We start from the raw sequence: 26,997 nt of genomic DNA, 5'->3' as shown, positions 1-26,997 counted from the left end.
TGGGTTTTTTTTCAAGTGATATAACTCTTGAAGCGTTCTAATTGTGTGTGCTTTTGAAGCAGGCAACTAAACGTAAAATGGCACGCAGGTTTGACGTGCGTAACAAAAATGGCGTATTGACCAACGTACTTCGCCTGTGTCGCCATATTGGATGTGGCGTCTATATGTGCATCTCTATGGGCAGTTGGTCATAACGAATTGAGCTGAGCTGGCTTCGCCATTTCGCTGAGTATTTTCCAGAAGTGAGTGTTGTCCTGTGTTAGCCTTTGTTTACAATTTGTGATCATTTGTGGCTTTCCGTGTATTTTGGTAGTCCGGTTTCTTGCCTGCTTTTTGAAACGGTGTACATTGCTCTTCGTGGTTCGCTCGAATTCGACTATGTAATATCTATTAAAAGTATTCGTTTTGATGGTTTTGCCATTTTAAGGTTTGGTTAAGACGACTTTACTGGAGCTTTTCGCGCAGGGGTGGGCAAACTTTTGTGCTCAGGGTACACATTTCATTTTTAACAGGGACAGCTGGAGTCGAGGAAAAAAAACAAAAACTGAATTGAATCCAAAGTTCAAAGGTTCATGTAAAATAGTTTTTTTAACCACAAAATAATAATTGTCATGTTTTGATTTTATGTATTGAATTATGACGAATCAACAAATTGTTTAATGAACAAAAATGAAAATGTGGAATGTAAAATTGTTCATTTTGCATTTTTTTTTATTGACAACAAATTACAATTAACCAGCTATTTAATAGTTTTAAAATGTTGCATTGATTGTATTTTGTTTATTTTACTATTTTTTTAAGCATAACAAAATTAAGCATTTAATCTGAATATATATTTGTAAAAATATATTATTTGTATTTTATCATTACAATAAATAAAGCAACCAATAATTTAATGAAATAAATCTGTAAACTCGAATTATTTAAATGTATCAATTTTCAGGGCGAAAACTGCTAAATCAATTAAACAAATACTACAAGACTCTCTCTTGGTAATTTAAATGCTCGATTGGTCAGATTAAAGAATCGAGCGGGCTGTATGTGAGCCCCCATACCATACTTTACCCACCCATTCTACGTGTTGGCTTATTGGCATAAAAACGCATAATGTTAACCTTAACACTTCTAAACCTAAAACAACTGTAAGTTGCTTTATACGCAATTGTGTATGGGCTACATTTAATGGTCCAAAAAAACATATTGCTGTGCAAATTTGTTGACGATCTGTAGACCATCGATGGCTCACTAGCAAAGTTATTTCACTGAAATAAGTCTGCATTTAGCTCCCAAAAGGTGGCAGATTGTCATTTGCTCCAAATGTTTGTCATGGGATAATATTCATATTATTCCACCTACACCGGCGAACTTTTGCTCCTTAAATTCTGTATTTTTGTAAGCACGGGAGCTAATTAGCTCAAAGCTTTCAGCATCTCAGAGCAGAGAAGAGCCCACCGCTACTGGTCGTTTCCCCCCTTAATTGTCCGTATTTGAGATTTAAAGGAACTCTTTAATGCAATCTGGTCCGCAGTCTGTCACAGTACAGGCTGAAGCTTTGGCGCCATTGTGCTTGTCTTGGTCGCACAAAACCAGAAAATGACGGTGTCCTAAAACTCAAGACAAAAGCTACAGAAAGAAGAAACAGAGCTCCCTTGGCAAGCATTTTCTTTGTGCTTATAAAAAAAGACCCGCGTATGCATCATCGCAGTGTGTCCTGATCTCGGAACTGATGTTGTGTTCATTGTTTTCCCGGCGTTAGGCGACTGCGCCCGCTTTCTGATGGTACAAAGCTTCAAATCAAGTCAAGATCCCGTCTGGAAATTCCTCGCCTGTTCGTTGAGCTGAGGGACAGCTGCAGATCGGACGTGATTGGGAAACGGTGCACGTCAGAGCGAGCATGAAGTCCAGGGAACTGTCTGTAGAACTCCGAGACAAAATTGTCTCGAGTCACAGATCTGGGGAAGGGTACAGGAAAATCTCCGCCGCTTTAAAGGTCCCGATGAGCACAGTGGGCTCCGTCATCCGTAAATGGAAGACGTTCGGAACCACCAGGACTCTCCCTAGATCGGGCCGCCCGACTAAACCGAGCCATCAAGGGACGAAGGAGGACGTCGTCAACCCCACGGTCGCTCCGTCAGAGCTCCAGGGTTCCTCGGCGGACAGAGAAGCTTCCAGAAAGACGAGCATCTCTGCAGCGATCCGACGATCGGGTGTGTATGTGGCCAGACGGAAGCCGCTCCTTGGCAAAAGGCACATGGCGGCTCGCCTGGAGTTTGCCCAAAGGCACCTAAAGGAGCCTCAGACCGTGAGAGACAGAATTATCTGGTCCGGGGAGACAAAGATTGAACTCTTCGGAGCGAACGGCAGATGCCAACCAGGCAGCGCTCGTTACCCGGCGAACAGCATCCCGACAGTGAACGACGACGACGGCAGCGGCGTCACGATGTGGGGATGTTTTTCAGCGGCAGGAACTGGGAGACTGGTCCGGATTGAGGAGAAGTGGAATGCAGAAGTGTACAGAGACATCCTGGATGCAAACCTGTTCCAGAGCGCTCTTGAACTCAGACTGGGGCGAGAGTTCGTCTTCCAGCAGGACAACAACCGGCAGCACAAAGCCAAGATAACCCAGAAATGGCTGGAGGACAACTGTGTGAACGTCCTGGAGTGGCCCAGCAAGAGCCCGGACTTGAACCCCATTGAGCATCTCTGGAGAGACGTGAAAATGGCCGTGCGCCGACAATCCCCGTCCAGCCTGATGGAGCTGGAGTGTTTCTGCAAAGAGGAGTGGGTGAAACTGCCCAAAGATAGGTGTGCCCAGCTGGTGGCGTCATATTCCAAAAGACTTACGGCCGTCGTTGCGGCCGAAGGGGCTTTAACAGAGTATTGAGAAAAGCCTTTAAATACTTACAGACTTGCAGCGCTGCTTAAACATTTGGGGTCACCCATACAATTCCACGGTGAAAACACAACGTTGTGTGACTGCAGTACATTACTGTTGGAATCCGCCAAAATTTCAATTGAGTTGTACAAGTTGTATGCCATACAAAAGTTTTTTTTTTTTTTTTTTTTGGGTATTACAAAAATCGGACATTTCAACAGGGGTGTGTAGACTTTTCATACCCGCTGTCGTGCTTCGCGAAAACATTTCAAAGTTGACTCCAAAGTTTGAACTGCATGATACGTATGTACATAAAAGTTTTTTTTTTGTTTCCATTTCAGAATAGGCAGTAACAAAATGTGGGAAAAGTCAAATGTTGTGAATACTTTCCAGATGCTTCTAATGCTGCAGAGTTTTCCAGTGGAGTTTGAATCGAGGCCCAGCTGGGATTGAAGAACTGGTCTAACGCTGCATCTTTAGTCGGATTCGGGGCAGGCAAGTACAAATCTATGTACGGACGATATTCTGTTGCTCTTAATCTATTCACTCGCTGATATAAAAATGTAGACGTTTGTTTTGCACTGCACAATGTAATGAATAAAGATTTTCAACTGGCGACTGTTATGGGTCACGCAAGAAATACGTGTTTTGTTTTGTTTTTTTTTTCCTCATATTTCCCCAAAAAATAATCATTACGTTCTGGGGGAAAAAAAAGTCATGAATTATGGAGAGGGAAAAAAAACAACAACTTTTCTACGTTTAAAAGTTATGAGGATAGTCACATTAAAATGAATTCTATAAAATTGTGATGTTTCAAAAATAGTTGTTTTTTTTCCCCAGGAATAAATACTTGGGAGTATGTTTTGGAGACAAACTAGCTATAATGCTACAAGAGTGAAGTTGTATTTTCAAAGAAATGTCAAAGTCAGTGTTTTGAAACAAATTTGTTTCCTTCAAAAAAAAAAAAAAAAATTTCCAAGACATACAGTAGTTGGAAAATAGCAGTTAAGCTATTAGAATAAAGCTATTTAAAAAATACAAATAAAAACAATACAAACAATGTAGTTGAAAGAAAACAAGTTGTTTTGTTTTTTTAAGAAAAAAAATTACAATATTTCAAGAAAATTACAGTATTTGAGAAAACAGCTGTAACGCTACAAGAATAAAGTTGTACTTTTTCGAGAAGATAAATCATTCATTCAAGGAAACTAATTTCAAGAGTTGAAATGTGACAAGAATAGTCGTTTGTTTTTCAGGAGAAAAAAAAGCGTTTTACACAGAAAAATTGTCCTATTTTTCAAGAAAAAGTTGTACCTGTATATTTTTTAAGAAGTTGCAACAAATGGAGGGGAAAATAAAGCTTTTTTTAAACATAAAAGTTGTAATATTATGAGAATAACGTCATATTTAAAAAATATATATATATTTTCAAGAAAACAGCCATATTATTTTGAGAATAAAGCTGTGTTTTTTTGAGAAGAAAAAAACATTCCGGAAAAAAACAAATTTAAACAAAAAAGCTACTGTAAGTTACAAGAGGAAAGTCATGTTTTTAAAAGAAAAAGTCTTATTTGATTGTTTTTCTCCCCCCTCCAAGAAAAATAGTCCTGTGTTATAGGGGCGGAGTTGTAATGTTACGAAGTAGTCATTTTGACATTATAATAAGATTACAACCAAATAGTGTTGACTTTCCGTTACCGGTAGAATGTTTGTGCTTGGAAACCTGTTTAGTAACTCCCGAGCAGCCACGGTAGCTATTGGCTGTCGTCGCGTGGCATCACGCCCTCATTGGCATAACCCGTTCTCGGCGTTTCATTGTCATGGATGCTGTAGACGAGAGCAACAATGTCCAGGTGGAGACAAAAAGTGAGTTCAAAACAACTCAATATACTTGGGACCAGAAACAAGGGAAAAGCTGGAAAACGTGTTTGATCAAGTGATTGAAAGTACTCTGTGTACTTTGTGAGGGCATTACGATACGTTTTAACTCGAGGTGGTTGGCTATATTAAATTAGCTCGCGGTCGTAGATGTCCCGTTGCATTGCAGTTGTGTTTTTTTTTTTTTTTTTTTTTTTTTTTTTTTTTAAAACGATCACGAACTTGTACATGAGTCAACAGCTACGTTATTTAGCGTCGAAAAATGATCACTGCGAAGCTTCGAGGCGGAGATTTTGCTTCGACATTTTCTTGTAATACAATTATTCGAGTTATTCGATTAATCGTTTCAGCAAGGAAAGGACGTACCGATACCAGGTATCAGTACTGAGCCGATACCGGCCTCTTTTTTTTTTTTTTTTTTCTCTCTTTAATTTATCGCGTACTTGTGAAGGCCGCCGATACCAGGCAACGAAAAAAACAATAAATTAAATCGGCCATTTAAGCGGTATGCGTACTCATATCGGTATTCGGAACTCGTAACTGGTAATCGGTGCGAAGAAGTGTTTTGGGAGATCCTAGTTTCAGCTGTAGGAGAGGAGAATGACGGTGAGAAGCGTAAACATGCTGCCCTTGCCAGACTAAAGGGTTCATTAATGGTGGCCGTGCGCTCCCCCTCCTCCTTTCCATGCGTGACTCCTTCCTCCTCCGTGTCTTACATCCTGCTACCTCCCCTCCTCCCTCGCATCTCTCTTCCGTGACCGCCTCCCTCGCTCCCTCCGCCCACTCGGAGCATCCGCCGTCCCGCGCACCTGCTCCCCTCCGACCACGTTCGCGCGGCTTTGACATTTCCCACGCAAATGTTTTCGCATGGAGCCGAGTAGCGCGAGCCTGGGGGATCTGCCCACGGACAGCTGGATGAGTCGCCTGCCGCCGGCCCTGTGGGACACCCCGCTCTACCACCTGGCCATTCCGGGTAGGCCGCACGTACGATCTCGCGTCGCTCGTCAGCCTCCGCGGGGAGGGGCGGGGGGCAGTGCCAATGTTTCTCCTTGTCCGCGCAGGCAGCCACAACGCCATCACCTACTGTCTGGACAGCAACCAAAGATCCCCCGTCGACCTCGCGCAGCCCGACGTGCTGCAGAAGCTGGACAGGTTCATGAAGCCCCTGGTTCGGCCCTTCCTGTACAAGTGGGCCGTAACGCAGGTATGATGAACGCAAGGAGTAATGCGGGCGCAAAAATCTACATGCAAACAACAACGATTGATATGTCATGCACAATAAAACACAATAATTTTTACACAATGAAAAAAAACATTTCATATAGATTTTATTTTATTTTATTTTTATTTTTTTATTTGCGACGTGTCGCTGCCCTGTGCAGTCGCACATAACGCACATGCCAGAAACTGCCGCTGACGATGTACAAAATATACGAGCCGCCGAGAACTACAGTGGGCTAACTCCGTTGTTTTGTCATTTTGCAGGAGAGATGGAAAGTCAGAAGTGTAAAATCAAATCTAGAGTGTTTATGTCTTGGGTCTGTGGCAATGATTCCTTCTTCTGGATATCACAGAAATTGTGGTTTTCCTCAGATTTGGCATTTTTCAAACAAACAAAAAAAAAAAGCTTAATTGGTCTCATGTTTGTTTCATAAGAATAATTACAATAATAATAATAAACAATATAATAATATAATATACATACAATTAATAGTTTAAAGAAAAGCGTTAAGTGCAATAGTGGTCCAATTCTAATGATTCTGAATTTATAGAAGGTTTTTGGCGTTTTTCCAAATGAAAATAATGTCTTATAGTATACGCAATATCTAATAAACTATGTGCAATAGTGGTCTATGTCCAACCACTTGTACAGAAATGGTGGTTTTCTTAATTGTTTAAAATAAAATTGCTTAGTTCATTTAATTTTAATTCATTTAATAATATATGAATTTCATAATATTAAAATATACATATTTTTAAAGTGCAATTATTTAATAATGACTTTGATTTTTAACAGTTAAGCGCAATAATGGTCCAAAGATCTAATACAAGGGAAATCTATCAATATTGTTTTTTGGGGCGAAAAAAAAGTTGGTATTTTCAAGAAAGAAGTAGCAATACATGTGGAGGGGAAAAAAACCTTTTTTTTTTTTTTTTTTTTTTTTTTTTTTTTAAACAAAGGTATATCATGAGAATAATGTCCAATTTTATCAAGCAAAATGATCAAATTTCCTTCACCAAAATACTGTTTTTCAAGAAACATTTTTAATGTTTTAAGTATAGTCTTTTTATCCCTGAAATAAGTCTTGTATTTTTGAGGGGGAAAAAAACATAATAATTGTATGTCTTTTCAAGAAAACAGTTATATTTCCGAGAATGGAGTCATAACATTATGAGAATACAATTGTGGGTTTTTTTTTTAGGTTTTTTTTTTTTTTTTTTTTTTTTTAGGGGGGGGAAAAAAAAAGGAAAAGAGTCATAAGGTAACAACAAGGAAATAAAAAATTTCCATTTTTTTCTCCATTGGCCTTTGGAGCAGCTCCTCTCATTTTCTGCCTAGCAACAAGATCAAGTGTTAAAATGACCAAGACTACGGCGTTCTATGAAGATGACATGGTGATAGACGGAGTTATATGTACCTGCGTATGTGTTGCAGGAGTACTCGGTGACGCAGCAGCTGGACTGCGGCGTCCGCTATTGCGACCTGCGAATCGCGCACAGGCCCAACGACGGCTCCACCGACCTCTACTTCTACCACGGCGTCTACACCACGCTCACCGTGGAGGTACGCCGCCACGGGCGGGCTTCGCATATTCCGCCGCGCGATTGAAGTGGCGGAGGGGCCGCTAGGGAGCAATTAAGGTACCGAGTAGCGCGAGCCTCGCATGTGGGCAAGGGGAGCCACAGTCGCCGATGCCCTTTCAGCCGTTTACTGAACGGCTCAAACGCCCAATCACAAAAATTGACCAGGCGACGTCTCGCGAGTGGAGAACTTCTAAGTTGGGACGCGGTAGCGCCGTACCGGTGTGTTCTCTATACCGACAGACGGTTCTGGGCGAGATCCGCCAGTGGCTGGACGCTCACCCCAAAGAAGTGGTCGTCCTGTCCTTCAGCCATTTCCTGGACATCAGCTGCGAGCTCCACATGCTGCTGCTCACCACCATACGAAACGTCTTCTCCTCCAAACTCTGTCCCAAAATGGTACTGCTCCTTTTCCTTATTTATTTTTATTTTTTCCTTAGTTCTCATGTTATTAAGTGTCTTTGAAGTTGCAATAGACGGAGGGGAAAAAAATAAATATATATATATATATAAAAAGTTGTAATGTTAGAATAAAGTAGTTTAAAAAAAGTCATACTATTTTTGAGAATATTTTTGTTTTTCAAGAAAAAAATAATGTATTTCAAGAAATACATTCCATATATTTTTGAGAAAAGAGCTCTAATGCTATGAGAATTTTTTTTAAATTTTTTTTCATGAATAAAAATCATATATTCAGTTGTAATATTCCAAGAATATTTTTTTTCGTCCTATTATTTTTCAAGTCAAATTGTCATATTTTTTAGGAAAAGAATGAAATGTTGGATAGTTATATTTTTTCAGGAACACATCTGTATATGTTTGAGTAAACGGTTAAAATATACAAAACAATAATAATTTTAACAACAAATGGTTAATTTGATGAGAATAGTCATATTTATTTAAAAAATAAAAAACTTTGTTTCTAGACAAAAATTGTAATGGTTCCAGAATAATTTCCAGAAAAAAATATACATACTTCCAGTATATTTTCAAGAAAATAAGCTATATTGCTATGTGAATAAAGTGTCATTTAATAAGTGGTTGGAGTGTTTTGAGAAAAAAAAAAATCATCACGTTTCGAGAATAAAGTTGTAACTTTTCAAGAAAATATGTATATTTTTATTTTTTAGAAATGAAGCTGCGATGCTATGAGAGTAAAGTAAAAAGAATTTCAGGGAAAAAAACACATTCAAGAAACATTTCACATTTTTAAACAAAGAAAAAAAAAAAAAAAAAAAAGGCCATGTTTATTTCTTGTTTATTAACTTAAAAAAAATAATTAAACACTACTGAGCTGTACTTGGGCAGTAATTCTTTCGTGTACCCCAGTTTTCAGTACCACAATTGGAGAGTCGCTTGTATAGGTTATCTTTTGGCTAAATTGGGCTAGCGGGCGTCATAAATCCGTCACTTGTTGACCGAAGCTCCCCCGACTTCTCGCTCGCTTATCACAACTGTCCTGTCAGGAAGCGCTAACCCTTCGGAAGCTGTGGTCGTCGGGCTGCCAGGTGATCGTGTCGTACGAGCACGCCGCCGTCCGCCACGGCGACCTTTGGCCTCACATTCCTTACTGGTGGGCCAACAAGTGCAAAGCCGAGGCCCTCGTTGAGGCCTTCGAGCTCAGGAAGCAACGGGGCAGACCGGGTAAGCGCAACAAAACCGCTACGTTAAAATCGCATTAGTTTTTTTTTTTTTTTAAATGTACAATAACCACCCAGCTTTAGGTAAAAAAAAAAAACAAAAAAACAAAAAATGTAAACAATTTTTTTTTAAAACATTTGTTAAAGGAGGTTTTTTCGTCACCGGAATCAACCTGACAGCGGACCTGAAGTACATCTGCACGCATCTGACCGAGTCGCTGAAGGACTTGGCGATGTCCGCCAACCCCGCGCTGCTGACCTGGCTCACGGAGCAGACGCCCGGCAACCAGCCGGGCGCGCTCAACATCGTGGCGGCGGACTTTGTCACCGAGAGCCGCTTTGCGCAAACTGTCGTGGCGCTCAACGACAAACTGCTGCGCTAAGAACCACCGCCCTCCAAAAAATACCAAACAAACAAAAAGCATGAAATGCAGATGTTTTTTTTTTTTTTTCTCTCCCTACTGAATGACTGAAAAGCACGCTGGAATACTTGAAGTAGTGAGCGCAAATCGCACACGAAGCTCAACTTTGTTTGGAGATGCAATTTTCTTTCTATGTGTAAAAGGGTGAGCAAAGCAATAACAACACAGGTAATGTTGTCACCCGAGTCCTCCGAGGTCCATAGTCATAAAAGTGAGTCAAACTAGGATCCAAGACTTCGTATTTGCGGCGCTTTGGCTCGGTGAAACGTTTCTTTCCAAAGTTTCGGCGAGAACTGGTTGTTTCGTCCTAAGACCCGCCAGCCCAGATCCATGTGACATCGCCTTGAGAGCAACGATGTCGTGGAAAAGCCGTGTGACACAGAGGAACGTGTCATTTGCGACAGGGTCGTCGCCCCCAAAAGCTGCATTTTGCCCGACGGCGAATACGAGTGGGGTTCACTGTATGCGCATTCAAAAAAATTCTGATTCAGGAAGCGTTCAATGCCACGGATTCCTAAGTTCTCATATTTGCTTGCCGTGCCAAATGTTTCCTCATCTACGGTATCTCACAAAAGTGAGTACACCCCTCGCACTTTTGTAAATGTTTGCTTATATCTTTTCACGGGACGACCTGGAAAAAAAAAAAAAAAAGATGACACTTCGCTACGATGTAAAGTAGTCATTGTACACCTTGTTAAATGTACTGCCCCCTCATAACAACAAAAGTGAGTACACCCCTAAGTGAAAATGTCCAAAGTGGGTCCAATGTCCCTCCTTTTCACTCATTAATGTTCCAAGGTCTCAGGTGCGAATAGGGAGCAAGTGTTTTCGCATTAAAGAACTCTCTGAGATGATGACAATTTGTCTGAGGTTGGCGTTGTTGCCGGCGGTTGCTAGGTCGCCCACCCCTTGCCTTACTTTGCGCATGTTAAACATCTAAGCACAAACGATATGTAAGTGAGGCACATCATTTTATTTTTTATTTTTTGAATGCATGGGAAATGTGATCGGCGTGAGCCCGCTGTTGACTGCTCGCAACTGCGCCAGTGGCAATGGGCCTTTTGAATGAAAATGTAAAGCGAATGTCCGCATGTGGTATTATAGAGGTGGGGGCATAATGCAAGTGGGATTTTGGTTATTTTAATAACCAGTGGATTCGCCACTGCGCGGTTAATCGAGGGAATACCCCAATTTGGTTATCTTACTCGTAGTTTGGTGACATAAGACAAGCCAGTGGTGCACTATAACAGTTATGATAATGTCATTATCTACAGGTGCATTCCAAAATAAATAATAGAAAAAGAAAATTAGCTATGATATTTTATACATCTCTGAGGGCTTTTGAGAACTTAAACTCGTGAAAAAAAAAATGAATTGAATTTGGGTTTCACCCTCAAAATTTGACATTTATGTAGAAGAAATGCCAAGGACAAGAATAATGTTTACCCAGTAGTCATTATTTGTATTGCACGTAACGAGACCAATAGAAATGTCGTCCCGAGAAATCCTCTGCACATTTGAAGCGAAACCATTTATTTCCCGATTACGGTTAACGAGCGCGACGTGAGGGAACCATCTTGTCGCATTTTCATCTTGGTTACGTTGAGTGCGCATGCGTGGCCCTTCCAGGAAGTAAAGCTCACCGGTGCATTGGACGCGCCGTAGCTTAAAGTTGTCAGACCAGCCCGGAACTAAAGAGGTGATGTTTAGTGAGGAGGACGATGTCGCTGTGACAAGACCACTTGTCGACCCCTAGCGACAAGCCAGCTGACTAAAAGCGTGGAGTTATTTCGTTTTTGATTTTCTCTCAGGAAGCTGCAAACGAGTACTTCCTGTTTGACCTCTGATCTCTTAAAGGGACAGGATGAAATAATCGAACGCGATCGATTCATCGAGCGTGAAATGAGGGAAAAGCTCTTTACGTCGACGCTGTTCCGTGTTCAGCGACTTTGAGGAGCTTTCCGACATGGAGCACTGGTGCGAGGACTGGATGTCGAATTTGCCGGAGGAGCTGCTGGACGTCCCGCTGACCCACTTGGCCATACCTGGTACTGTTTCTTTAATCCCAAATCACTCGCTTTCAATCAATGGGTATAAGAAGGACACCCAGTCACCTACAAGCCCAATTCTAATGAAATTGGGACGTTGTGTTCAACATAAATAAAAAACAATACAAGGATTTGCAAATCATGTTCATCATAAAATTCCAAGTTAATGATGATTTGCTAAAAACAACAGTTTTATCACTTTGAACATTACATTTCTTGTCTTTGTAGTGTAATCAATGAAATATAGGTTGAACATGATTTGCAAACCATTGTATTCTGTTTTTATTTATGTTTAACACAGCGTCCCAACTTCATTGGAATTGTATAATCCTACAAATAACCCAAGTATCCCTTAAATTTGTTTAGAATGTTTGATAACAACATGACTACAACTACGTGAGCTGTTGCTCGTGTAACTAAAAAAAAGATAACACAAAATACGATGTTGTACAATTACCCGTGCATTACCTCACAACTATCCGATGTAATTGTGTAATTTAAAAGCAGATACTTGGTTTACAAATCAATTCCGATACAGAGAGGTGAGAGAGTACGCTGAGTGGATCTGGGGGAAAAAAACATTCCTTTCGCATTACATCATTGTCACAACAGTAAACCAGTTTTAGCTGTTCAGCGTGTGTGTGTGTGTGTGTGTGTGTGTGTGTGTGTGTGTCTTCCAGGAAGTCATGACACAATGAGTTACTGCTTGGACATCACCTCCCCCTTGGTGAGGTCCGAGTCCGACCTGTTCAGGTTGCTGGATGAATTTTGCTGCTGCCTCACCAGGCCCACCGTCTTTAAATGGGCCACCACGCAGGTGCTTTATTTTTCGGACAACTTGTTATTTTTACCCCCTATATTTGAAAACAGATGTGTGTACTTTCTAGGGGTTGAACCGATTCATCGACTCGTCAACTTCCCATTTCCCATTTCCCAACTTCCCATCGACATTGAAAACTTCGGAGTCGACTAATCGCTAATGACGCGTTTATGGCATCGCCGATCTTCCGATCGGCCAATTTGCAGAGGACTTTTGAGTCGCCGTTTCCTCGGTTAGCCTCGCCAGCTTCGGCTGTTCCGGGCAGCGGGACCAAGTAAAACTCCACCTTCGCCGCCAAAACAGTCTGTGATGCAAAAACATTTGAAGATCGCTGTACTGTGCTGAAAAATATCAACGACGTCATCGATTAATCGACTTCAACTCGACTTTTATCGCATTATAGTGGACGACAAAAAATCGGTAGTTGTTCAACCCCTACTACGATACTAGGCAGACTTGCGATCTTTGTATAGATATTAACGACATCTGTTGCACTAGAGTATTTTTAATATTTTTATAGCATAAAAGTAGCCAACGATAGGTAGCCGTTGATTTTAAAAAAAAAAAATTTAAAAAAATGCAGCGTGATTTTTTTTTTTTTTTTTTTTTACTTCTCAGCACGAGAATTATAGAAGTTAATAAAATTGGGAAATATGTGACTATCATCATATTATATGATTATTATGTTTTCCCCCCCCCCCCCCCCCCATCTTTTCTCTGCAAACAGGACCGCTGCATCGAGGACCAGCTGTCGATGGGCATTCGATACTTCGACCTGCGGGTGGCGCACAAACCGGGCGACAGTTCGTCCGAGTTGTACTTCACGCACATCTTGTACACGCACGTGACCGTCTTGGTGAGGCCCGCTGCACGCTCGCTGCCCGAAACATTCGGTACGGGACTAAGGTCAAATTGCGTTGTCGTCTCGGTCGTTGCCCGACCAGGACACGTTGTGGTCCGTGGCCTCCTGGCTGGAGGCCCACCCCAAGGAGGTCGTCATCCTGGCCTGCCGACACTTTGAGGGGCTCAGTGACGCGTTGCATCACTTCTTCATATGCAATCTCAAGAAGATCTTTGGATCCAAACTCTGTCTGCGCCAGGTGAGCCCTTGCCATACATGACGCGGTATGCTTTGGAGCATGAGACGTTCCCGTAACGCATGTCTTCAGGAAGCGGACTGGACCCTGCGGCGTCTGTGGTCGTCGGGTCGTCAGGTCCTGCTCTCGTACGACGCCGACGTCGCTTCTCGACACGCCGAGCTGCTCCCCGGCATCCCCTACTGGTGGGCCAACCAGCGCACGGCCCGCGCCGCCATCAACTTCCTGGAGTGGAACAAGCAGCTCGGACGGCCGGGTGAGTCCACGTCATACCTGTGCTACCGAAACACGGCGACGCATGTACGTCCGCGTGGCAGAAGATGGCGCACTAGTAAACTTGTCCACGTCCTTTGACCGAAGGTTGAGCAACTTAGAAAACAGGGCAAGTGGCTTGAATGATGATTTTTGCTTTCTTCTCTGCGGCCGTTGTTCGAGTGGATTAAGCGTCAGTGGAAAAGAAGATGTTACTTTACGTGGAAATGCTGACCATCGTTTATATGTCAGCAGATAATTTGATTAAAAACAAAAATAGACAAGAGTTAACGTGATTATCACTTTCTTACTATGTATTTAAAAACAATAATAATTTAGTGCTATTTTTATTTCTTAAATAATCTGCTGTGTGCTGCAGTGACACCTGAATTTCTCCTCTTGGGATCATTAATGGATAATTGGGGAGTGGCTAATTAATGGACTTCTGTTGCTCGGATTGATGGCTCCAGTGGCGGTTCTCGCGGGAATGGCGCCCAAAAACTGAATAGATTAAAAATAAAAAAATGAAAACACTTGTCTCAAATTCCATCCATTTTTCTGCGCCGCTTATCCTCACTGGGGTCGTTGTGTTTGCCTCCGCAGAGGGTTTCTTCGTGGCGGGCCTAAACCTGACGGCGTACAGGAAGTACATCATCACCAACCCCAAGGAGTCTCTGCGCACGCTGACCTTGGGCCAGTGGCAGAGCCTGAGCGAGTGGGTGAAGGAGCAGACCCCGGGCTCGGACCCCTGCAGCCTCAACATCATCGCCGGGGACTTTGTCGGCCCGCTGCCACTCTGCCCCCTCGTCGTCGGGCTCAACGGGAAACTGCTGACGGACAAAAAGCGGAGCGCGGAAAACGGATGCTAGCCCGAGTGCCCGGTGGACACTTGCACCGGCCAATCAACTCTGTTCGTTGAGCAATAGCTTTATTATATCGAGAGCCGCTAATGTAAACGTTTGCTTCCCGTGGTGGTCACAATATTAGGGATAGCGCTCACTATGATTCATGCATCCGTCCGTTGTATCGACAGCCATGCAACAACGCGATTAATTAAATCCTGCAGCCTAACGAGTGAGTAATAAGAGCTGCTACTATTTTTAATATTTTGGTTTCCCTGGTGGTCGCAATATTAGGAACAGCTCTCAGTAGATTTTAATTCAGACACACTTCAGTTGATAAGTGTAAAATATATAGGATTCAAATATGTAATACAAAAAAAATAACTAAAATTGACTTTGTTCTGACCAAAAAAGAAACACTTGACTCGGTCTAAAATTCACTTTATTACTTGAGTTGTTAAATGTAAAAAAAATACAAAAATAAAAATACCGTTTATATATACCTATAAAAATCTAAATATAACAAAAATGTCAACAAATTTAACAATCAATAATAGTGCCTCTAAAATGAATACATAATTTGGTTGTTAGTTCACACTTTTGATAAATATAAAATATCTATATGAAGAGAATATACCTATGTAATAAAATAAAAACTGTAAAATTTTAATTCTTTAGTCCAAGCCAGAAGCACTAAACAAAAATATAAATAGAACCTCGAAAATGTACTAATTACCTGGCTGCTTTTAATGCATATTTTAGTTGTTAAATGTTAAAAACATAATATGTCTAATATTTGATATCAAAATGTAAAAAGTATAATCAAATAATTTTTACAAATAACCATGAAGTGTAACACTCCAAAATGTCTCATTTATATTGCAAAATTTACGTGCTGGCTGTAAAGAAGGGGGGGGGGGGGGGGGGGGTGGAAGGAACATTTTAACACTGAAAGCAACAAGCAGCAACCACGTGGTGTGCAAGTAATAATGGCAGCATTTTATTATTTAGTTTTAAAAATTGATTTATTTATTATATATTTTTTTTATCCATACAATCAGTCGTGTGTGTTACCATCAAATCTTCATGGCGCGCGCCGCGAGCCAAACATCTTCCTGTAGCGTCCGTAGGCGGCGTTGCCGATGACGACCTTGACGACGGCCGAGCCCTCGTCGGCGTCCACGCTCACGTCCTGCACGGCGGCCTCCCTGTACAGCCAACTGACGACCGCAAAGTTCATCGAGCGCCGTCCCGTCCGAATTGCGCCGGCCTCACCTTAGCTGCGGCGTGCTGAGGTCCACCTTCAGGCTGAGGACGCGTTTGCCCGTGGCGGCCACGACGCGCCGCTCCACCGCCGCCGCCAGCGCCTCCAGGCCACGCCCCTCCAGGGCCGAGACGGCCACGGCGTCGGCTTCCGTCGCCTCGTAGCTGAAAAACATGACGGAATGTTTCGGCTTTCAACTTTTTATTGACCTTCGTCCTACTGGAAGTCATGCAAACCAGTCCATTTTCATACTGTATAATTTGATCAATAATGGTAAAGACTGAATTTCATTTTGAAAATCAATTAAACTTACTAATATGAGTATTTGATTTTTTGGGGGGCAGTTGTTACTATTCCAAAAGTAATAATTGTTTCTAATAAAAAATAAATTGTTAAATTCGACCCCCCCCCCCCCCCACACACACTTTTAATGCCAAAATGTTTTTTACCGTTATGCCCCCCATTGAAGTTGAATGATTTGCAACATATCTCATTTTTCTCCCACTGCTAATACGCCTTTTCTGTGAAAATTAACAAAAATGCATGTTTGTTCTTTTACAAAGGGTTCTTCTATCTCACTCGAGCTGTCTTTACCGTTAATGCCACCGGAGGGGGCCCTCATGTTGTTGTTGCAATACACCAGAGGGATCTGTGATCTGAAGTGCCAGGATGCGGCAGCCATTTTGCACTCACACGATAGCAAAAACAGATGGTTTTATTTCCGAGGTGAATTTGCACTTGCAGCTGCACAGTTTGAGGGGCGACACATGCAAATTGTGCAACTCACATAATTGCTATGAATCTATTTATGTCTTTACCGTGATGCAAAAATGATATTTCAGTGGGGCGCCACCACTTTCTCTATTAATGCATTCTATCAACAAAGCTGTGTGGTAATTGACCTTGTTTTTTTTTCCCCATATAAGTTTAAGAAATCTTGTTGTTTTCGATGACATTTGCATTGGACTGCCATGAAATTAGCGCATTTATCTCTTGACTGTCTTTAATATCTAAAATTTAAACTCAATAACTTTTTGAAAATAGGACTTTCAGCATGGGAGAAATTTACACATATAAACCCAAATAATTTATTGATTTTACATGTTTCTTTACTATTATTAATCACATTTTATTTTTAAAAAAAAGACCTAAATAGTAACTGTCGCCATGGTAACGCTGTTGTTGACTGTACAGGCATTGCTTCAAGTCACATTATAACTTTCTTATTAGTCATACAAGTGTAAAAAGAAGCGAGAGACCAAAAGTATGGCGTGTACATTCCCCTGACTTTTGCCTGGTTGACGTGACCAAAATAAAATAACATTTTGATTTTTTTTTTTTTTTTTAAAAAGCCAAAGAAAAAGCTCTTACTCGTCGATGAGGTCGATCTTGTTGTGGACTTCAATCACGGAGTTCATGAGCGCGTCGGGCATGCCCAGGTCCCTCAAGACGTTCAGCACGTTGGCCTTCTGGTTGACGTTCTCCGGATGGCTCACGTCGCGCACGTGAATCAACGCGTCCTGACAAACGTAGGACAAGCCAGAAGATTTCATATACTTGCTCATTTCGACTTGCATTCCAGAAGGATCAAATATATCAATATTTAGGCTTTTTGTAGTTTCTAAAACTTCTGTAATTTAAAACAATTTATCTAATTTCTTTAACATTCTAACTAAACGAAATCACAGTACTTACTTATAATTTAAAAAATAATATACACTTTAGGATATTTAACATTTCATTTTAAAATTGTATACATTTGTTGATTATTTTGACCAAAGGGTTTCAGGTCCAAAATCATTTATAACCAGGACATATTTTAAGTTAAATTAAATAAGAATATTTGGTTAAAAAAAAACAAAAAAACAGGAGTCATAACAAAAGTTTGCAAAAAACAGAAAATGTTAAAAACATACAGTATATATAATAAACATTTTACTAGCCAATAATTTTTTAAAGTGATAAAACATTCAAAAACTTTTGTTAATACAACTTTTTGGATGAAAAAAACATTTTTTTAAAAAAATAATCTACAGCTAAGGAAAAAATAAAACAATCACTGCAAAGTGATTAGTTTTGTGTAATGTTGCTATTTATGGGCACAAACATTTGTCTTTTATTGCACAAACTCTTGAAAACACAACTCCCAAATTCCCCAAAATGATATTTTCATGTAGAGCATCTATTTGCAGAAAATGAAAAAAGATTTTTTTTGGGCTGTCAATTTTTTTCACAGCTCTACGTATTCTAAATTTTGACAAAAGAAATGTCCATGCCAAAACGATGGACACTCTTTCCCAATCCAGTCCGAGCATATGATGTTGTGAATGTTCAGTTAAGCGGAGCGCTCTTCCGCCGAGCGACCCACCGAGTGCTTGATGTCCTCCAGCGTGGCGGCAAACGAGTCGATGAGCTGATGCGGCAGCCGCGACAGGAAACCGACGGTGTCCGCGTAGAGGACCGTCACGCGCCCGGGCAGCTGGCCCGCGTGCACCGTCACGTCCAGCGTGGCGAAAAGCCGATCTCGCGGCTGCAGCCCCGCGTCGCCCGTCAGCGCTTTGATCAACGTCGTTTTACCTGGAGACGCAACGCCGTACGTGATATTGGATCAAACTGAACAAACGAACAAAAGCGCGCTTTATCGCGGCGGAGGGAGCGGACGTTCAGGTGGACCGTGCGCAGGTTGGCTCTCACCGCAGTTGGTGTACCCCAGCACGGAGACCAGCGGGAACTCCTTGTGCTTCCGGCGGGAGCGAAGCAGTCGGCGCTTCCTGCTCAGCTTTTCCAGCGCCGAGCGGATCTTCATCTCGCGCTCCCTCAGCAGCCTCTGCTGCACCTCCAGCTGCGTCTCGCCTGCGCCCGTCACCCAGATCAAAGAGGCGGTCGCACGCTGTCATAAGTAAATGTCAAACCCTACGAGAACAGCTGAACTTTATTTGGGGCAGTTGGAACGCGACTGGTTCATTCTCAACGCGGCCACATCGTGCCCAGTTATATGAGGGTGTGCACACTATTGCACATTATCATGCTCCCCATTCCCACCCGAGACCTTGTAATACACATGATGACACCGAGGAAGTAAAACAGTTCATTGGGTCCTATTTGGACATTTTGTTTTGACGGGCGTATTATGTGAAATGGCGCGCAGAGTTCTCGAAACCCCCGCGAGAGCGGTGGTCTACACTCGAGTACTCTGGGTTTGCGCTGCTGGTTACCTGAGCCTCCGATGTAACGAGCGCCTCCGCCCTGCTGGTCCAAGCTGAGGAATTCGTTCTTCAGACGCGACCTGTGAGGAAAAGGTTGGCCCTTGAACACCACTTTAACTACAGTCTTATTCTGGAGTTTACATTTGCTGCCATTTTATTGTTTTTAGTTCGCGGAATATATGTCCTATATATGTATTCCGACTGTAGTGTGAAAATGTACTTTTATTTAATTTGAATAATTTGATTGTTATTAGTTATATTGTCCTCTTTATTACACATGTAGATGAATTGTGTATTTTATATTGTATTTAATTATTTTTTGTATTATTATTGTTGTTAACCTTATAATTTGTTATAAAGATCAATGTGGGTAAATTGTTTATAATTATTTTTGAATTGTGATGTATTTTAATGTAAGTAAATTATGATTGCAGTATTCAGATTTACTGTAATTTCATTTTAATAATTGTAATGTTTATTCTGTTTTTTTTCCTTTATGATCCATTTGTGTAAATGTATTATTATGATCAGTACTACGGTGTAACTATATTTGTGTACTTTTGAAATTGAATTTAATGATTGTTATTCATCATGTGTGTAAATATATACTTTTTTTTTTTTCATTTTAGGGGGAACCAAAAGCCAAGATGTCGAAACTTTATTGTATTTTAAACGTGCATATTGTATTGTGGTGATTTGGCATAATACCCACGCGGAACCAAATGTTGGTTGATGGGTTTCACACGTTGGTTCGTATGTTGCCGGACTTCCAGTTCGTTTTTACAGGTTCTTCGCAAACTCGATATATTCAATAAAGCGTGATACTCAGCCTTCGTCCCCACCACTATAATCGTATTTAACATCTGTTATTTACTTAAATATACTACGTATTTATCCCCAAAAAAATCTACGTTGAAAACGTTTCATCTACTCACACGTTGGGTTGTGTGTGCCGGACTTCCGGTTCTTTTCCGGGTTCTTGGTCGGCTCGATTCATTCAATAAAGAGTTCAACTCCGCCTTCGCCACCACTAGTTTTATTTAACAGCTGTGTTATTTACTTAAATCCCGCACTACGAGCTACGAAAAAACATTTCTGAACACGCTGTGCCGACTATATATTGTTTTGTTTTTTTTGCTCACGGCAAGCTGATACCGATAGTCGACGAGGCCGTGCGTGCAAGGATGCTGAGGAGGGACCGAAGTACTAAGGCAATGTCTTTTTTTTTTTTCTTTTCTGTAGCTTTTGCGTGTTACAAAACAACATCGTCCTATGTCGCAAGCAAGTCGCACCTTTACTCCCAGCTGTTATAACGACTGCATATAATTAAAGAAGCTAGCTGTAAGGCAGTATGAGGAATTTTAGAGTTAGATTTTTTTTATTTTTTTTGTCTCCAACTTCAGGATCCACTTTCCTTCTTCTCCATCTTAATAGAAATCAGGTTGAATGTGTTTGCGTATCATATTCGTTCCGTGTAGAGATTTCTAAATGTGTCACAATATATATATTTTTTTGTGGGTAGTGCATGCATTTTAAGTGTTTGACTTCATAAGCCGCCATAAAGTTCTGAAACAGGCACCTGTAATCTGATATTAAATTTTTTATTCCTTTTTTTTTTTTTTTTTTTTTCCATTTTAGGAAACGCATGGAGTTTTGAGATGTGTGAAGAAAACGGGCACCATTTCGGCAACCAATGTGTGGATTGTGGAAAAAAGGACACCGGTAACGGAAAACAATATTATTGTAAACTAAAATCAGCAACAGTCTTTGTAATTTTGGGTTGTTTTTTTTTGGGTGGAGTTCAAATTTTCTAATCACAAAGGCGATAGCTATTGTGTTTACATGCATATATACACCTGTGCCGAACAGAACTGTGTTTGATGATTATTATTTTTGTCGGAATATGCGAAATGACTAGTTTCGGAATGTTCATCTGTCATGATGGGATAGAGGGATAGTCGTCTTGCATCTGCTCCATTGTTTGTTATCAAATCTGAGCCGGCCGGGGCCATGAGGTGAAGTATAATTGAAGACACTTGCTATTTTCAGTGACGTGTGTCGTCTGCTTCACTCGTCGACTCCATTTAATAGTAATCATTTTTTTGTGGACGTGCCAGTTTTGCCAAAAGCTACCTTGCCTGATCAATATGTTACTTGAACTTTCTTTTCGTTTATCTAGAACCCAACCTCAGATATTTCAGCTAAAGAGGAACCCATAGAATCAAATGTTTCCACGGTTAAGACTGAAGAAAAACCTGTGGTATGTATCGTATATTGTTAAGAAGCACAGCTCGGATTTTTGTTCATTCAATAGCTGAAGGATAGATAGTCAGGTCCATAAATATTGGGACGTCGACACAATTCTCATCTTTGCAGCTCAATACACCACCACAGCGGATTTGAAATGAAATGAAGATTTGCTTTAACAGCAGATTTTCAGCTTTAATTTGTAGGAATTACAGCAGTTTGTATGGACGTCTCCCACTTTTTAAGGGACTAAAAGTAATGGGGCAAGTTATCAATTGTAAACCCAACTTTCACTTAATGCCTCAATACTTGGTTGCGATTTTTTTGCAGTCAGTTGCGGCCTGAAGTCTGGTGCGCAAAAGCATCTCGAGATGCTGGATTTCATCTCTGGTTCCTTGGGCATGTTCCCTTCAGTTTTGTCGTCAGCAAGTGAAATGCATGCTCAATTGGGTTCAGGTCAGGTAGATAGAGGGGTTTTTCGTCACTTTTCCGTGCGGCCCTTCGCAGCGCAGATGGACAATGACCATCATGCTGTAAATGACCGCACAGGGTTTTTCAACAGAGTATTAAAAAGTGAAGGTCTGAAATATTAGTTTAGCTAAAAGCTACCTAGCCTGAGCAATATGTTAATGTGTTAACTCTCTTGTATGTAGAACACAACTTCAGATATTTCAGCGAAAGAGGAACCCCTAGAATCAAATGTGCCTTCGCTTCCGACTGAAGAAAAATATATGGTATGTATCGTATATCGTTGAGAAATATCCCATTTTTCATTCAATAGTTGAATAATATAGCGTCTTGTTGCGCTGTGTTTAGTTCACGATAAGATAAGTGCTCTGCGTATACTGGACATTATTTGGATATTTCTCCCATCCATAACACCTGCCGTCTAATTAAGAATTTGTATTTTTTTTCCCAAAAAATGTGGTGGCAGTTGGCATTATTGTGGGGGAAAAAAAACGGTGACTTTTCCCAAATTTCCAGGGAAACACTACCTACTTAAAGCCAAAGAACCAATCCAGATCTGACATATAGAGAGGAGCGCGCATCTGAATTAAGATCCAGCAACTTTATGACGATATTACCCCAAAGTAAAAGTTTGGAAGTGAGAGAGACAAAAACAAATACTCCTTTTTTACTGTCACGGTTTCGTTCTTTGTCGTGCAGGCTTACAAGATTCGCAAGACTTTCAGAATGTGTCGGAAAGTATTTTTAGCCCTAACTGAATGTTTTTTGTTTTTGTTTTTTTCTCTCCCTTTTATTATTATTCTTTCTTGCAGATTTCAAGAGCAGCGCAAACAGACCGTCTACCGGACAAACCAATATTTTGCACTGGATGTCTCAAGCCTATGAACATTGATTCTCCAAAAGATATTCGCATACAGAATGGTTGCACCTGAGTATTATTTTTTTTTCCACATCTGGAGTAGTATTTCCATAAAATATTTCACTCAAATCAGCATTTTTGCTCATCTTGTTATGAATGTCTCCATCAGGCCATTGCAAGTATGCAGCGCATTGCTGTAACCTGCAGAAGGTTGTAGTCGTTGTGAAGCCCTTTATCATGTTATTCACATTTAAAACGGTTTGTAATCAAACAGTGATGATGCAGAATAAACTATGAATTTGGTTTGGTGTGACGACGAGTCAGCTGAGGTCAAGATTTCCAGAGGGAGGCGGAAATTTATGTAAATTGAAAACAAATTTCGAGAGCTTAACTAGTTTTATATACCGTACATAATAGATCACTTTTTTTCCACAAGAATGGAAATTGAAAAAAAAAAACTGATTCATAACTGTGGAAATTGCAATTTTTTTTTTTGTGGAGAAATTTCAGATTTCTCATGATTTGCAACAAGATAATAATAAATGTGAATATTTTCTCAATGTACTTGTAATTATTTGCACCAAAACAATGGGAAGGAATTTTAAATAGTTATTTATAGCTTATTAAGCTACAAATATGCTGGTAAATAAATGTTCGGGGTAAATGTGGCAAACTAAAACGTGTGCCGCCGCCGCCTTAATTTTAAGCAACGAGAAGCTACGTATTTGATTTCATTAGCTCTGTGTACAAAAAGCTACAATATGAAATATGATCATAAACGTCATCATCTACAGCTACTTAACAGAGTTTTGAGTGGATCTTTTCCACATTAAGAACTCGGCGTAGAATAATTTTAGGGCATCTGGATTCAACATCGGGACATGCAAGGCCCACCGGATTGCGTCATCATCTCTGGAAACAAGTCCCGCCCCTTGCAACGCACTCACGGCACACCGAGACGATGATGATTTGAAATATATATTAATGTAGCATTGTAATTTAAACTACTATTATTACTGTTCTTAAGGTTGTTTATCTATGTCACACTTCTTATATCGTTTTACGTTATCATGAACTATTAAAGACTGAACATAATTGGCGACGCGTGTTTTTTTTTCTACCATTTCTCGTGAGCTGAGCTAAAAAAAGAAAGAAATTATTTACACCAAAGGCCCATTATATTTCAGAGCAACGGGCCTTTTTGTGTACAAAGAAAGATTTGGAGTCTGTAAATAAAGCTAATTGATTGATTTATGGAAAACAAATCAACCAGTCGTAACCAGTAGACGGTGTGACGTGGTCGTACCTTAGCAGAGGGATTTCGGCCAGCGAGATCTGCAGCTTGGCCTCTTTGGTCTTGGCGTTACAGCGGAAGATGTGCAGCACCAGCGAGTATCGGTCAAACACCTTCACCCCCCACGCGTCCTCCAGCTCCCTCTGGAGGACAATACACACGTTTGGCGTACTTTAGCGTTCAGATTTTGTCTGCTTCAGCACAGAAAAATCAATGGCAATTTAAAAAAAAAAAACGAAAATTACTACTTTCTTTACAATTTCTTTGACCATAAATTAACAACCAAATATTTAATGAATTTTTTTTTTTTTTATGTACATAAAATAGTTTTACTATTTTTCACTTTGTTTACAAAAATCAATTGACAAAATTGGTAAATTAATATATGAAATGTCTTATTTTCCATTCAAATGAATTTAATTATTTACAATCAATAAATTAACCAATGATTTAATTTGATAAATAAATAAAACATTTAATTATTTTCATTTGTCAATTTTACAAAAAATAAAAATGTAAAAAGCAGAATTAATGTCAGGAGAACAAACATTAATTCTCCCTCCCTTAGCTTTTGGCCAATTAAAAGCTCTGATATGATGGCGACATATCACATAAACCTGACATCCCTGAACGTGCACCGGGAAAAAACGTGGTCTTCGGACCCAGCAAGTTTTAGAACCCGTTTAGCACCCACGGAGAAAGACCGTAAGAGATGACCTTACCTCGGACAACGGCGAGAGACGCTCCACGTTGACCAAAACGGCGGTGACGCCCGCCGTCCGTCTGATCTTCTCTACGCGGTGATAAGGAAGACGTGAGCCACATGTCAAGTCCACGTAAATTTACTGCAAACTTCCCAGAAATGACACGTGATGTTAAACGCAAGGACGACGTGATCACAAAATACCTGTGAGCATCTGGAAGTTCCCTTTGCCAAAGATCTTTTTCTTCTCCGGGGTCTTGGTGGACAGGATGAGCTTGTCCACCACCGACCACTTGTCCAGCGTGTTGACCAGAGCCACGGCCTCGGCCATCATCAACTCGGCTGCGAGGTTCTCAAATAAATCCACAAATAGGCCACTTGGGAAAAAAGTGGATGTTGACTGTTACTATTTACCTGTTGTCAGGTGCTGCTTCCTGCTTCCCCACTTGACATCCGGGTGGACCACAAAGACCCGGTGTTGGCCCCCTGCCAGAGCCGTGGGGGGCTGCAGCTCCCGGAACAGCTCGTCCGCCTCCTGCTCCTCCATTGAGTCTTCTTCCTCATCTCCGTCATCATCGTGCTGTGTGAAACCTGCCAAGTACAAATACTTTGTTACTTTACTTTAGTAGATTTTTAAAGTATCTGTACTTTAGTTGAGTATTTACTTTTCAGACAACTTTTTACTTTTACTCCCGACGTGAAAACAGAAATCTGTACTTTGTACTCTTTATTTCGTCGTCATCAAAACGGGTATTAGATATAAATTCCAACTCATCTTCAGAGGCAATATTAGAAAGTCTTAAATGACTGAAAAGACAATGCATATATTTTGAGAATAAAATCTGATTTCGCATTTCAAGAAAACGGCATATTTTTTCCTAGAATTGATTATTTTTGTGAGATAAAGTTGTAATGTTACAACAGCAAGTATTTTTTCAAGAAAAATTTCATAATCTTTTAAAGAAAAATTTCGAACAGTGTTTTTTTTTTTTAAACTTTTGTAAGCAAGTACAAATTTCTGCTTTGCCACTCTTTTTTTTATCCATACTTCTACTAATGTACACAGTACTTTTTCCTCCTCTGATCATGATGTGTGTGTGTGTGTATGTATATATACAAAATATACATTTGAAAACGATACTATACAAAATTACATACTACTGTCAGATGTACTTTAAAAAAAAAAAAAATCCAATTTACCTTTGGAGGCAATGTAAGAAAGCAGCATTAGGGTTACACTGAAAAGAACAAAATATATACTTCGAGGGAAAAGCTGTACATTTTGGGAGAAAAAGTCCGCTTTTTCCGAGGTAAAGTTGTAATGTGAGAAAAAAATTTTTTTTTTAAAGTTGTTTCCACGAAAAGGTTCTCTCCTAGTAAATTTGACAGTACAGGATATTAATTTTACTCTGTACTGTACTTGAGTAAATGAGTACTTTGGCCACCTCTGTCCTCGGTGAAGTCGTCAGAGCGCCTCAGGGTGCATCCAGAGAGGCTTAACGCTCTGCTGCGCTGCGGCCCGGGGGCGTCTCCGTGCCGGGGAATGCAGCTCGTCCACGCCGGGGCCAGCGAGGCTGCTGCCCGGCTGTTGCGTGTGCAGGCTCGGTGCAGGAGGGACGACCACGCGCGAATCCTCCTCACGGTTGCCATGTTAGTCGAGGAGCCTCTTAAATCACTTCATAATACACCGTTTCTTCATACTACATACATACTTGGAAATTATATAGCACAACAATGTACTGCATATCGACCTTTCTCTAATAATATCTTAATAGTTCGGCTCCGGCTGATCCACTGCGTTGACTTGCTAACATTTCTTCGTGTATCCCTAAATTTGTACTTGCAGGCAAAACCTCCCAACGACTGAATGCTACAATAAGTCCATAGTCGCCGAATACCGAGTAAAAATATAATGCAGTCAAAATGATAGATTTTTCGTATTCCTTCCGGACTCATAATTTATCATGTCATTCAAAATTGGTGGTATTTTGTTCCCTGCATACGCGACGAGGGTGCCTACAAGAAATAATGATGGAAAAATATTGTTAAACGCAATTTAACGGGTGCCATGTTGATTTTTACGCCACTTCCGGTACAGGTTTGGTCATGATTTTTTTCAACGAATTAGACGAATACAGAGAGCTACTAAAACCACACAGACTAATTAGCATACAAATATTATTTTATAATAATAATAATAATATTCTGTCATGTTTGCCCTAAAACTGCGTCCAATCTCCCTTTAGCGTGTTGATTCGTCTAATTTACCGAGTTCTTACA

General features: G+C 40.6%; 3 protein-coding genes across 7 annotated transcripts; 2 read left to right on the top strand and 1 right to left on the bottom strand.

Moving 5' to 3' along the window:
• Positions 1-170: 170 nt before the first annotated feature.
• On the top strand, positions 171-10,861 carry plcxd1 (phosphatidylinositol-specific phospholipase C, X domain containing 1). 4 transcript variants are annotated; one of them, XM_061683210.1, is made up of 8 exons: positions 171-242; positions 3,269-4,741; positions 5,627-5,726; positions 5,815-5,957; positions 7,410-7,538; positions 7,799-7,954; positions 9,022-9,199; positions 9,343-10,861. In XM_061683210.1, the coding sequence occupies exons 2-8, from the start codon at positions 4,721-4,723 to the stop codon at positions 9,576-9,578; spliced, it is 963 nt and encodes a 320-aa protein (XP_061539194.1). In that variant the 5' UTR covers positions 171-242; positions 3,269-4,720; the 3' UTR covers positions 9,579-10,861. The 4 variants fall into 4 exon arrangements, 3 of the variants coding, with proteins under 3 accessions (XP_061539194.1, XP_061539193.1, XP_061539192.1); XM_061683209.1 differs by having other exon boundaries at positions 172-242; positions 1,757-4,741; XR_009769011.1 differs by lacking the exons at positions 5,627-5,726; positions 5,815-5,957; positions 7,410-7,538; ... (1 more) ...; positions 9,022-9,199; positions 9,343-10,861 and adding an exon at positions 1,757-3,178 and having other exon boundaries at positions 172-242; positions 3,269-4,916.
• Positions 10,862-11,232: 371 nt separating this feature from the next.
• si:dkey-66a8.7 (PI-PLC X domain-containing protein 1) lies at positions 11,233-15,600 on the top strand. 2 transcript variants are annotated; one of them, XM_061683212.1, is made up of 6 exons: positions 11,233-11,665; positions 12,346-12,392; positions 13,213-13,341; positions 13,430-13,585; positions 13,655-13,838; positions 14,438-15,600. In XM_061683212.1, exons 1-6 carry the CDS (start codon positions 11,584-11,586, stop codon positions 14,701-14,703), a joined length of 864 nt encoding a protein of 287 aa, XP_061539196.1. In that variant the 5' UTR covers positions 11,233-11,583; the 3' UTR covers positions 14,704-15,600. The 2 variants fall into 2 exon arrangements, with proteins under 2 accessions (XP_061539196.1, XP_061539195.1); XM_061683211.1 differs by having other exon boundaries at positions 12,346-12,482.
• On the bottom strand, positions 15,591-26,721 carry gtpbp6 (GTP binding protein 6 (putative)). The gene is made up of 11 exons (XM_061683207.1): positions 26,163-26,721; positions 25,132-25,308; positions 24,922-25,059; positions 24,737-24,807; positions 24,027-24,157; positions 19,156-19,226; positions 18,635-18,793; positions 18,309-18,517; positions 17,312-17,460; positions 15,952-16,104; positions 15,591-15,896 (listed from the first exon to the last, which is right to left on the bottom strand). The coding sequence occupies exons 1-11, from the start codon at positions 26,365-26,367 to the stop codon at positions 15,761-15,763; spliced, it is 1,599 nt and encodes a 532-aa protein (XP_061539191.1). The 5' UTR covers positions 26,368-26,721; the 3' UTR covers positions 15,591-15,760.
• Positions 26,722-26,997: the final 276 nt, after the last annotated feature.

This window comes from Phycodurus eques, chromosome 8 (assembly GCF_024500275.1).
Source record: "Phycodurus eques isolate BA_2022a chromosome 8, UOR_Pequ_1.1, whole genome shotgun sequence".
NCBI classification, from domain to species: Eukaryota; Metazoa; Chordata; class Actinopteri; order Syngnathiformes; family Syngnathidae; genus Phycodurus; species Phycodurus eques.
This window is presented reverse-complemented; position numbering and strand designations above follow the sequence as displayed.